This window comes from Lactuca virosa, chromosome 6 (assembly GCF_052849685.1).
Source record: "Lactuca virosa cultivar CGN04683 chromosome 6, Lactuca_virosa_CGN04683_v6, whole genome shotgun sequence".
Classification (NCBI taxonomy): domain Eukaryota; kingdom Viridiplantae; phylum Streptophyta; class Magnoliopsida; order Asterales; family Asteraceae; genus Lactuca; species Lactuca virosa.
In genome coordinates this window covers 39,473,432-39,486,914 of record NC_136431.1, presented here as the reverse complement: position 1 = coordinate 39,486,914, position 13,483 = coordinate 39,473,432, and the positions used below count along the sequence as shown (strand labels likewise).

Here is a 13,483-nt window from a genome sequence, read left to right as displayed (position 1 = left end):
CACCAAACTCATCATTTAGAGAGTTTACGGCCCAAGAGTAAACACCCTTGGTCGTAAACTCCAAGTATGGTCAAGTTTTGGACCTTAAACACATCTAGACTCTTGCTAAACCTTAGAACACTTGAACCCTTAAGACTCCTTACCTTTAAGACCCTAAATGTGACCATTAAGAGAGTTTACAGCCAGGAGTAAACTCCCTTGGCCGTAAACACCTCAACACTCTCCATTGAGTTGGTCTTTCTCATCCTTGTGTAGAGCAAAATTCCCTCAAGCTTCCCTAGCCTTCAAACACCCTCATATGCATCTTTGACCATGAGTTTACGGCTGTAAACTCCCTTGGCCGTGAACACCAAACCATGGCCATAAACACCCTTTAGGTCAATCACATGTGATTCCAACACTTGATCAAAGTGTTTTCTAGTCCCGTGAGGTGTTTCCTTGCATTTGGTTGCTTCCAAGCACTATATTTATGTCAGTATATGCCAATGTATGTCACTTAGGACTTGTTTTATCTCGGGACTTCATTCATGGAACTTCTCATCCTTACGCACGTATTCGTTGAATCACCCACATCAGGTGAGTTCATACCCCGTAATGAATCTTTTAACTGTTTTAAATGCTTTTAAGGGGGGGAATACAAGTTGAACACAATAATAATTGTGTAAATGTTTGCTATAAACATCTTTCAAAAGATTACTTATGTCTTTTATAAGTGATCAAAACATTTCAAAAACTCCTTTAAAGTTATGTTACTTTATAGTTTTACAAAACTCCGTTTTTAAAGTACAAGCATAACTTAGTAGATAAATGAGTCTTTTCAATAACAGTTCAAGTAAAACATTAGTAAACTATAATAGGTATAGTTTAGGAAGACATTACTCATTACTTCTAGTACAATGAAGCATACAAAGAGTCAGTTCATACATGAGTTAGAAACAGAACATACTATAACAAGTACAGGGAGGAACATACCATAACAAGTACATGGAGGAACATACTATAACAAGTACATGGAGGAACATACTATACTAAGTACCGGGAAAAATCACGTTAATATATCTTTCCGGTTTGCGTTAACTTTAGTACGATTACACGTATCTGGGTTAGCAGACACGAGTGATAAAATATAATAATATATATTTCCGGTTTGCGTTAACTTTAGTACGATTTCACGTATCTGGGTTAGCAGACACGAGGTGATAAAATATAATAATATATCTTTCCGGTTTGCGTTAACTTTAGTACGATTACACGTATCTGGGTTAGCAGACACGAGGTGATAAAATATAATAAATTATCTTCCCAGTTACATACGAGTTCACATTTAAACCTTTAATTAACCAATTTGGGATTAAAGGCTACTTTAGACTCCCCGAGGTATATTGTACATTTAATACTAACTGGAGTCTGTATTTTATTACTTTATAGCCAGCAGTGTCACTGCTGAGGTAAAACATTATTTTCCCTATTACATTTACTTTGTGATCTTCTCACATATTCATTAATGTATAAATTATATTTAGTTAATGATAGTCTCACAAGGGAAAATACACACTCATACAAGAAACAATCATACATAACATTAGGTGCCTTGGTAGAAGGCTACGTTTAATAGAAAGGACCATAATGCTAAGCTTATGATTCCTTAATGTATACACCAAAGGATACATATATATCAATAGGATCCGACAGGTAATAGGATGTGTGTTCTCCGCTTCATATCCTGTTCCTTGTTTGGTTGTGGGATTGGAACATATTCACCCAGTCTATTATCTATTGATTCTAGATATATAGGTTCAGTACGCATTAAGTCATCATAATGGTACCAGGTATGGCTCAAGTCATAGGACACAGTGTCAATGCACAGTTTTCTAGTACAGAACATACTTTCCAAATCAGAACTTTTGGTATACAAAACTAGAAACTTACCAGTTAAGGGTTTAATCCATTTTATTAAACCAGTATAAACTTAAAGGACCTTAGGTGATTAACTCTATAATACTTTAGTTTATACATCATGGTTATATGTCATTAATACCCAATAGATAGTTGGATGTGTGCTTTCCGCCTTACTTCATGTTCCTTGTTTGGTTGTGGGCTTAGGGCAGATTCACCCAATTAACTATCTAATCGATATTAGATCATATATAGCCAGTATAAACTAAGTGATTATAGAAGTAATCACTGTGGTCACTATTTTATTATAAGAAATAAGGGTTTTCTTAAAGAATCTTTTCATTAAATATAAAGGAACCATTACAATTAACTCCATTAGTAACAAGTGAACACGCCAGAGTTATATACAACAATGATCTAACAAACAATGGGATGTGTGCTATCCGCCTTACTTCCTGTTCCTTGTTTGGTTGTGAGTTAGGGCAGATGCGCACAGTCGATTGTTTGTTTAATCTGACTTTTATATCACTTGTATCCATTTAGTACTCATAGAAAGGATTGTAGAATCATTTTTATGTATCTTTCATCAAAGTAGGAAATATAGGATTTTCTAAGAGGAACAGGCGAACTTTTCTAAACTGAATTTACAACTCACTACATTTTTTAACTACATTTTCAACAGCAGTTTACCACAACATTTTACAACTTACTTACATCACTAAAATCTTATGAACTCACCAGCTTAATTGCTGATCAACTCTTTCAAATAACTTGTATTCTCAGGAGCCTAGTAGACAGGTACTCGTGCTGGGAATTCAGAAGATGGAGCAGTATAGCTTCAAGTCTTGTTTGTTATTTGCTTATGTATTCTATGTTTCGTGAACACACACCTTGTAAACACTTCCTTTCAAATTAAATGGTTGTTCATTACTATGCTTACTATAATGCATATCTTGTGATACTAAACATGACGTCCTCCACCCCAGAACGTTTCTGTCGTTCCGGTTTTGGGGTGTGACATGTGTTGACTTTTGTAAAACTCACTTGCATGTGGTGCATTAGCCTTTTGAATCATGAGATAGAGAGTGAGAGAGAGACATGTAAGCACCTCTATATAAGGTGGGTTTATTCCACTTGTAGAGGTGTGCTTGAGAGATGTAAAAGTTAAGTGTGTAAGTGTGTGTTATTTATGTAGACTAGATCTAGATCCCTTTTTGTGTAACACCATACATAATCAATACATCTCTTGAACACCCAAATCACCATGTTCATTGTGCAATCTTTAATTCCGCATGCCAAACCATGTTCTTAAGTCACTACAATTGGTATCAGAGCGGGTCTTCAAGATCGACGTGATTTTTGAAGAACGATTCTCGGTTTGGCAACTTTTGTCACAACTGAAGCAATTTTGGTGAGTCTCTCTCTATGATCTCTCTTTATTTCATTGAATCATGCGTTACGTTCTTGAATTTTTGATCGATTTGTTTCGTTGGATCTAATACATTTCAACCCCATTGGTGATTCAACAAATTTTTTTTAGATCAAACAAAAATCAAACTCTCAATTTTTTTTTACAAATCGTGATCTGTTTACTGTTCATTAATCCGATTTGAAGCCAAAATCATTTTCATTCGTTGTTTATCTGATCCATAATTGGAAGCCCCAATTGGTTACACGAATACTCTTCTTTAGTCAGTTTCTTTATCAAATCCTTTCGTGTATCACTGTTCATTTCTTTGAAGTTCGATTTCATATCAATGAGCATCAACAAGTTTGAAATCAAAGTCAAATGGCTGATGATTCTAGTTCGTATCTGAAATTAAGTCTCGAACTAGTTGAAGTCAAAATAGATTCAACCGAAATTCTATTATTCACTCGTTTATTGTTCGTCATCAGTTCATCGAAATTATATCATGATTTTCAATTCACTGGATTTCTAGGCTAAAATTGTAATGTATTGGCATCGATTTTCAACTAGAAAGCAAAACAGGAGCCAAACTGTTGCTTGTGATGCTAGAAATCCATTCGATTGAGAAAGTCAAACAAAAGTCAAAATCAGATTTTTGACAATGATTCAATGAATTTTGATTCGAAATTGGTTGATACAAGTTCTAATTGACATCGAATTTATGATTGAAATATGTTTTAAAGTCGAATCGGTTGAAGTGTTCAAAGTATTAGGACCGGTTGTCAAAATTCATGTTCTTGGCTATGTGGAAACAAACTCGATTTTGTGATACATCGATGAAGAACAGATGGTCGAGGCTGAGTTTTGTTGCTTGACTGGGAACGAACAGATGAAGAGATTTGATTGTTGATTTCGAATGGTTAAGTTGGAGTCTATGTTCGTTAGTTTGGAAGTCGATGTTTGAAGGAGAAGATTTGGGAAGATGATTTTGGAGTTAATGAACGAAGGGTCCCTGTGTTTAGATTTTCGATTTGGATGAATGGTTAACGAAGATAGATGTCGATATTTTGTCAAGATGATAATCTGGGAAGGCGAAGGTTTTCAATTGGGTTGACTCGTTTGTTTGATAAAGAACTGGAAAAAGGTTTTGAGTAATCGATTTGAGGGTTGAAGCGAGAACAGATTGTCGATGCTTGGGTATGATAACGAAGGCCGATTGATGAGTTTTTGATTAAAAGAAGGAAATCGAAGGTTTGGGGAATCAAATCGATGGTTGAGCGAAGGTTTGGGTGGATGACGATTTTGGAATTTCGATTTTGGAGTACTGTGTTGATAACGAAGGTTTTGGTGTTATGAACGAAGTCTGTACTTGCCTGTTGATGTCAATGATTTTGAGAAAATCTATTGTTAACGAAATGTCGATTAAGCATCGGAATGATCAAGAGGTTACTGTTCACCGTTAAGCGTTCGACATGCTTCGATTTCGTTAATCTGAATGAAGATTTCGTTAATTAGTGGGAAAAATTTTCGTTAATTTGGTGCTATGGTTGAATCCAACGAAGGGGAGAGAGAAAATGGACAAATGATTTCGTACGAAGGGGAGAGAGAGAAAAAAAAATTCGTATGTTTTGATGAAGAATAGAAGTTTTGTTCATATGGTGCTGGATTCGTACGAATTGGGGAATTGGGGAAGAAACTCAAAGTTTCGTAAATGGCCCTTGAAATTTCGACAATTTGACATCTTTTCCAAAATTTCGTATGAATAGGCAAAATTTCGAATGTTTTGAACAAGTGGGCAGAATTTTCGTATTTGACCCCTGAAATTTCGACATTTTGGCAGCTCATACCCAAATTCGAATTTTGGGGTATACTTTCGAAAATTTGAAGATGTGGGCAGAATTGTCGAAATTAGTCCTTGCAACTTTCGTAAGTTTGGCAGTTTTCGACCAATTTCGAAAAATGACTGATTTTGCTGAGAAATTGAAGAAAATGCATTTCAAGCCCCTGCAGTTTATGCAAATTGACGCTTTTTACCTAGCTTTGGAAAAGGGGGAGAGTTTTGCATTTTTGGTTGTTTTGGGTGCACCGGGTCACTGCAGAATTTTGAAATTGACAATTTCTACCCATTTTTGAGAAATTTTGTCAAAGGCGGTCCGTGAACGAAGCTAAAAATTGAAGATTTTTTGGATTTTCCGGATTGAAGCACAAAGTTTATGCCACATGTTAAGAGGGAGTTTTGACACGAAAAATTCCGAATAGAGCACGTTCTCTTTCCTTGAAGGTTTTATAATCAAATTTCGATTATAAAAAGGGGGAGAAATTTATATGGAAATTCGAACTTGAATTTCTCATATTACGCGGATTTGACGACCGAAGTGACCTTGAATTTTTGAAGTACACGAAATGATGCAATTGGAAGTTTGGAAGTGATTTCCTTTCGAAATGGGTTTGGTTTTATTGAAGATTTTCGGGGTGTGTTTTTATGCTCAACTTTCGGGTGATTATTTGGATTTTGAGAAGCTCTTGATCATTCGTTGATGCTTGGTTTGTATGGTCTCACATCCTAGAGCCCAAATTGAAGAATCATGGAAGAATTGAAGATTGAAGTTCGTTTCGACATGTGTCACCCTTGAGGCTCGGATCGCGTAGTTGCTCGATTTTGGAAGATTTGAAGTGGGTCATCCATTCCTAACTTTGAGGGGGAGAATGTTAGGGTGCAAAGTTATTCATGTTTGAGTTTGCAATGTGTTGACTTTTGTAAAACCCACTTGCATGTGGTGCATTAGCCTTTTGACTCATGAGATAGAGAATGAGAGAGAGAGACATGTAAACACCTCTATATCAGCTGGGTTTAGTCCACTTGTAGAGGTGTGCTTGAGAGATGTAAAAGTTGAGTGTGTAAGTGTGTGTTATTTATGTAGACTAGATCTAGATCCCTTTTGTGTAACACCATACATAATCAATACATCTCTTGAGCACCCAAATCACCATGTTCGTTGTGCAATCTTTAATTCTGCATGCCAAACCATGTTCTTAAGTCACTACAAGAGGAAGACCCCTTCGAAGGGTACCAAGGGAAAGTCTCTTGATGGTTCCTCTTCAAGTGGGACCAAGAAAGGTCCCGTTCCTCCTTCTTCAAACCCAAAGGAAGCACAATGCTTCTACTGCCACGAAAAGGGGCACTGCAAGCGAAGCTGCCTAAGTACTTGCAGGATGTAAAGGATGGGAAAGTCAAACCCACCCATGCAGGTATTTATACGATATTGTCTAAAAACTCATTGCATACTAACTCTTGGGTGCTTGATACAGGTTGTGGTATTCACATTTGTACTGATTTGCAGGGCCTAAGAAGTAGTGAAGAAGTGAAGCACGTGAAGATAAACTTAATCATGGGCAATAGGAAAGCATCACCTGTGACCAAGATTGGAGTTTATTCTTTATTGCTTAATAATAGGTTAACTTTAGATTTGAATAAATATTGTTAGTCGTCAGAAATGGCGAGAAATATTATTTCCCTTCATAGTTTGTACAAGCAAGGATTCGCCTTTTCATTTGATAATAAAATTGGTGCTATTGATGCTTTTTATAGTGATGTGTTTTATTTTAAAGCATTACCTTGTGATGGTGTATATGAAACTGTGTCGATTGTAGACAACTTAGGAAATAATGTATTTCATATTGATTCTTCGATTACCTTGGATAAAGCATCCTTGTGGCATTGTCGTCTTGGACATGTCAACAAGAAGCTCATAGGCCAACTCCAAAAGGCTGGAGTTTTGGAATCATTTGACCTAAAATCAATTGATAGTTGTGAGTCTTGTTTGCTTGGAAAAATGACAAAGTCACCCTTCACTGGTACTTATGAGAGGGGTGAAGGTTTGTTGGACCTCATACACACAGATGTGTGTGGACCCTTCAAAACCGCCACTAGGGATGCTAATCGCTACTATGTGACTTTTACTGATGATTACAGTAGATATGGAGATATCTACTTAATCAAGCATAAGTCATAAACCTTTGAAAAGTTCAAAGAGTTCAAGCAGGAAGTGGAGAATCAACTGGGCAGGAACATCAAGATGCTCCGATCCGATCGGGGAGGAGAGTATCTTAGTATTGAGTTCCTTGACTATCTTAAGGAATGTGGGATTGTCTCACAATTGACACCTCCTAGGACACCACAACTGAATGGTGTGGTTGAGAGGCGCAATCGAACCTTGTTGGACATGGTTCATTCCATGATGAGTCGACCTTCGTTACCAATCTCATTCTGGGGGTATGCCTTAGAGACTGCCACCCATATCCTTAATCTAGTCCCTACCAAAAAGGTTGCCAAAACACCTTACGAGATGTGGACTTGGGAAGTTCCTAATTTAGACCACATCAAGATTTGGGGTTGTGAGGCTTTCGTGAGGCGCGAGTCTCACGAAAAGCTCGAACCTCGAAGTGAGAGGTGTATTTTCATCGGCTACCCACAGAAATCCTTTGGTTACCTCTTCTACAGACCCAGGGAGAATGTGGTCTTTGTGGCAAGGAGAGGAATCTTTCGTGAGAGAGAATTTATAAGCCAAGGAGACAGTGGGAGGCAAATTGACCTTGAAGAATTTCAAGAGTCAAGCGGTAAAGGAACCTCAAACACTAGCGACCAACTTGAGGAGGAAACTCCTGTTGAGCCGATAGATGAGTCCGTACCACCGAGGCGTTCCACTAGAGTTAAGAACACACCTGATTTTTATTATGTTTATCACATCACTACTGAAGGTGATACATTTATCAGTGATAGTACACTGATATATTTGGATGAACCTAATAATTACAGGGAAGCCGTGGCAGGCACCGAGTCTGCTAAATGGAAGGAGGCTATGGACGGTGAGATTCAGTCCATGTATGACAATCAAGTTTGGAACTTGGTTGACAATGTACCAGGTCGTAATACAGTTGGGTGCAAATGGATCTTCAAGAAGAAGACCGACATGGATTGGAAGGTGCACACTTACAAAGCGCGACTGGTGGCGAAGGGCTTTACTCAAACTCCGGGAGTTGACTATGATGAGACCTTCTCACCAGTAGCAAAGATCAAGTCTATTAGAGTTTTGTTAGCCATAGCTGCATTTCATGATTATGAAATATGGCAAATGGATGTCAAAACCGCTTTCCTTAATGGAAAGTTGGCTGAGGATGTTTACATGAATTAGCCAGAGGGTTTTGTCGATGCAAAGTACCCTAATAGAGTGTGTAAGCTTGAGAAACCCATTTATGGATTGAAACAAGCATCTCGCAGATGGAATCTTTGCTTCGATGAGAAAGTCAAAGAGTTTGGTTTTTCGAGGAGTGAGGATGAGTCCTGTGTATATGTTAGGGCTAGTGGGAGTATAGTTAGCTTTTTGGTACTGTATGTGGATGACATACTACTCATAGGGAGTGACATCCCAACTTTGCAGGAGGTTAAGTCCTGGCTTGGGAAGTGTTTCGCTATGAAGGAGCTTGGAGAAGCTGCCTATATCCTAGGGATAAGAATACTGAGAGACAGGAGTAAAAGACTAATTGGACTTAGTCAGAGTACCTACTTGAATCAGGTGTTGAAGAGGTTCAACATGGAGAATTCCAAGAAAGGAGACTTACTGATCCAGCACAATGCCAGACTGAGTAAGACTCAGAGTCCGAGTACAGAGGCTGAGATAGTTGAGATGAGTCGATTACCATATGCTTCTGCTGTTGGCTCGATCATGTATGCTATGACTTGTACTCGTCCTGATGTGGCCTTTGCTTTGAGCATGGTCAGCAGATATTAGGGAAACCCTGGAAAGGCTCATTGGACTGCGGTAAAGAATATTCTCAAGTACCTACGAAGGACTAAGGACTGGGTTCTTACCCTCGGTGGGAGTGATGACTTGACAGTAGCAGGGTATAGCGATGCTAGTTTTCAGACTGATATGGATAATTTCTGCTCTCAGTCAGGCTGGGTCTTTACCCTGAATGGAGGAGCAATTACTTGGAAAAGTTCCAAGCAGGAGACAGTAGCTGATTCTACTTGTGAATCAGAGTACATAGCAGCAAGTGAAGCGGCAAAGGAGGCGATATGGCTGAAGAACTTCATTGGAGACCTTGGAGTTGTACCAGCTATACAGGAGCCTATGGAGATTTTCTGTGACAGCAATAGTGCGGTTGCCTTAGCCAAGGAACCAAGAGATCATGGTAGATCCAGACACATTGACAGAAAATATCACTTCATAAGACACAAGATAGAAGAAGGACTCCTCGTGGCAAAGAGGGTATCGTCAGAAGATAACCTTGCGGATCCCCTCACGAAGGGACTGACTAGGGTTAGACATTTGCAGCATGCGAGGAGAATCGAGCTAAGATACGATATTAGTTTTAATAATTAGATAGCTATTTCTGAAACTTGAAAAATGTAATTGACATTTGATGATTAAATAAAAGTTGTTGTTTATTTATAAGGAAGGTGTTACTATCTTATTTTAATTGTTTACTATTGTTTCAATTTTGCATGTTTTGACTTCCAGAATAATTATTTTATTCAAAACTCTCCACAGTCGGTCATACGTTGGAAGTAGGTATTAAATTAAGACTATCATGAATTTGGCTTGTAAGATTTGTCTAAGGTGCATTAGACATGGCAATGGTTGCTACAACATTAATGAGTGCTCATAAGGTCTGAGTATTGGATTAAACCCACGCTCACTTATATCACTTCATGGAATCTATCTCGAGTGATCGTGAGACAGTAATATCATATATATCTTCAAACCTAGAAATATGAGTTGTTGACTATGAGTTGGTTATCCATTGATTGTACGAAAATGAATCAGTAACTTGATGTCATAAAACGTGCTTTTGTGCATAATTCAACTAGTAGTTAGTATAAGCATATGAGTCGAAGTTTATCTGTTCCTTCTAGCAATAGAAGCGATATTTGGGCCCCACGATGATTTAGTTTTGACTTATGTGTCGGGCCCGGTCAGAACCTGATTGATGTGTTCAATTTAGTTCTATGTCAAACAAATCAGAGATCGAGAAACAACTGCTGGACAATAAGTACGACATTGTTCCATGTATTTGTCCGGCTGATATCTTGAGAACAGAGGATTATATGATCACTTATCTAAAATGGCGCTTCATAGTTCAACAGAGTTTTAAAGAGCTACGATTGCTGGTTGGTTCCTGAAGTTATACTTGCAACCATAGTTATCAGACTTATCCAAGTGGGAGACTGTTGGATAAGGTGTCTAAGTCCGTAACTATATTTGGTATGAACTTGACCCGACCCGGCATGGTCCATTTGGGTTGCACTTCACCTAACAATTTGTATGGATATACTTTTGAGAATAAGATCTTTATGATCTATTAATATATTATAAGTTATAATATATTAATATGAAATCATATTATTTAATTAATGTTGATCAAGAATTGATTTTGGAATTAATTTAATGATCAAAAGAGGCTAATTAAATATAGACTCTTACATATATATATAGATTGGGCTAAGATTTATTTAGGATGGGCTAAGGATATATGGAAGTCCATGGATAATCCATGGAGCTTTTAACCCATGGATCCTTGGTAAATGAAGAGTCATGGGTATTAGGGTTTAACCCTAATCCTCTATACTATATAAAGAGGTCCTTGGTTCTAGAATTGGCACTAGTGTGTGTGAGAAACAAGAGTAGGCCGATTTTAGTGAGCATCATATTCTCTCAAGTATTTCCAAGTTGTTTTGGGTGATTTGTGACACCACTTGAGGCATCCACACTATTGGTGCTAGGCTCTAAAACTCCAAGCAATCAACCACAAAAGAAAGGTATGTTATTCTACTTAAAGTTTTATATTACAAGTACCCCATAACATGCTAGTTAGGTTGTAAACCTTGGAAATCAAATTTGCATGTATTTTAGAGAAAACATAGATCAAAGGTTTCTAGGGTTGCATGTACACCATACGAGTGTTAGAATGCTCAAAACCCAATAGCCATATCATGCGTGTTAGTTGTAGAAAAGGAAGGGGAACAAAAGCCAATGTACTTTGTCAGCCGGGCGTTGCAAGGCCCCGAGCTCAATTACCCCACTCTAGAAAAACTGGTACTCGCGCTGATATATGTTGCACGGCGGTTGAGACGTTATTTCCAAGCGCACCAGATTGAAGTCCTGACGAATTGCCCGATCAAACAAATATTGCTCAAGCCAAAAACGTCAGGTCGACTTGAAAAATGGGCAATTGAATTAGGTGAGCACGACATCAATTATCGCCCGCGGACAAGTATCAAAGGGAAAGCGTTGGCAGATTTCCTGCTTGAAATCCCCGGGGGGAGACATGACTAAAGAAGGAATTCTAGCAGTGAAAGAAATCCCGAAAGACTGCCGAAGGTGGACGTTGTACACTGACGGGACGTCCAGCAGAAAGGGCTCGGGAGCAGGCCTAATTTTGACCAGCCCGGAGGGAGAAGAGGTCACCTACACTCTTCGTTTCGACTTCCAAACCTCGAACAATGAGGTGGAGTATGAAGCTCTGCTCGTCGAATTACGCCTGGCCAAACAGATGGGGGCGGAGGCTGTAATGGCGTTGACGGATTCAAGGATGGCCGCCAACCAGATTAACGGGAGTTTTGAGGCAAAAGACAAGAGGATGGAGAGATATGTCAAGATAGTGCAGCAGCTCACCAAGTCCTTCAAGGAGTTCACGATCAAACAGATACCGAGAAGTGAGAATAGAAGGGCGGACGCCCTGTGCAAGCTAACATCAACATGCTTCGATCACTTGTCAAAGAAAGTCCTGGTTGAAGTGCTCAAGGAAAGGAGCATAGACGAACGACAAGTAAGTACCCTCACAACAGTCGGACCCACATGGATGACCTCGTTGGTCGAATACTTACAACAAGGCGTCCTACCAGATAATCATGAGGAGGTTAGAAGGGTGCGCATAAAGGCACCCTCTTACGCGTTGGTAAACGGGGAACTATATCGGAAAGGGTTCACGACCCTATGGATAAGGTGCGTGGATGAAGCCAAGGGAAAAGAAGCACTCCAGGAAGCGCATGCGGGCCAGGCAGGCGCGCACGAGGGCGCGCGGGCCCTAACAGGAAAGGTACTCCGAATGGGAATATATTGGCCTACCACATACCAAGACGCGGTAGAGCTAATGAGGAAGTGTGGGGAATGTCAAGCATACTCCCCAATCCAAGCAAACCCTTTGGCTCCCCTGTCCAACATATCTAGCCCTTGGTCGTTCTATCAATGGGGGATAGACATTGTCGGACCATTTCCGGAGTCCCCAGGAAAGTTAAAATACATGGTAGTCGTGGTGGACTACTTCACGAAATGGATCGAGGCAGAACCATTGGCATGCATATCCGGAAGACAGATGATCAAATTTATGTGGAAAAACATCATGACTAGGTTCGGCACACCTTATACTCTCGTTAGCGATAATGGGCTGCAGTTCGCCGAGAACCCGTTCAAAGAATGGTGCGCCATCAAAGGAATCAACCAACGATTTACGTCGGTAGCGCATCTATAGTCAAACGGGCAGACAGAAGTATCCAACCGAACAATCGTAAACAGGATCAAGAAACGGCTAGGGAAGGCCAAAGGAAATTGGGCTAAGGAGATATCGGCGGTTCTATGGTCATACAGAACAACGCCACGGACAAGCACACAGGAAACTCCGTTCAGCCTAACATATGGAGCGGAGGCGATGCTCCCAATGGAAGTAACAATAAGCACATTGAGGACTGTCCATACCGAGGAAAAGGCCAATTCTCAGGACCTGAGGTTAAACCTAGACCTCCTCGAAGAACGGCGGGAAAGGTCAGACATACGACAAGCCGCTTACAAGCGTGCAGTTGAAAGATACTATAACCGAACAGTCATAGAGAAGGCGTTCAAAGTAGGGGAATATGTGCTGAGAAGAAACGAGGCGATCCGGCCCCAGCCGTAGGGTAAGCTAGGTCCTGTGTGGGAGGGACCATATAAAATTGTCGAAGCAAATCGAAATGGGGCATACGCTCGGGAAACAATGGAGGGAAGGCAAATCCCAAGAACTTGGAACGCAAGGAACTTAAGAAAATTCTACTTTTAAACAAGGCCCACCATATCAGAAGAGCGATGCCAGAAAACTGAGGTATCCGACCAAATAAGCATTGCTTAGTGCTCGAGGCAATGTTTC

At 39.6% G+C, this 13,483-nt stretch overlaps 1 protein-coding gene across 1 annotated transcript; it reads left to right on the top strand.

The window, feature by feature from the left end:
• The first annotated feature begins 11,632 nt into the window (after window positions 1-11,632).
• LOC145121458 (uncharacterized) lies at window positions 11,633-13,255 on the top strand. The gene is made up of 2 exons (XM_079057202.1): window positions 11,633-12,403; window positions 12,836-13,255. Exons 1-2 carry the CDS (start codon window positions 11,633-11,635, stop codon window positions 13,253-13,255), a joined length of 1,191 nt encoding a protein of 396 aa, XP_078913328.1.
• Window positions 13,256-13,483: the final 228 nt, after the last annotated feature.

What these genes read in the sequence shown, in the direction of transcription:
- LOC145121458 (XM_079057202.1), top strand. Translation starts at nt 11,633, where the DNA reads ATGACTAAAGAAGGAATTCTAGCAGTGAAAGAAATCCCGAAAGACTGC. An exon ending in CGCGGGCCCTAACAGGAAAG is followed by an intron (nt 12,404 to 12,835) that starts GTACTCCGAATG and finishes GCGCATCTATAG; the next exon opens with TCAAACGGGCAGACAGAAGT.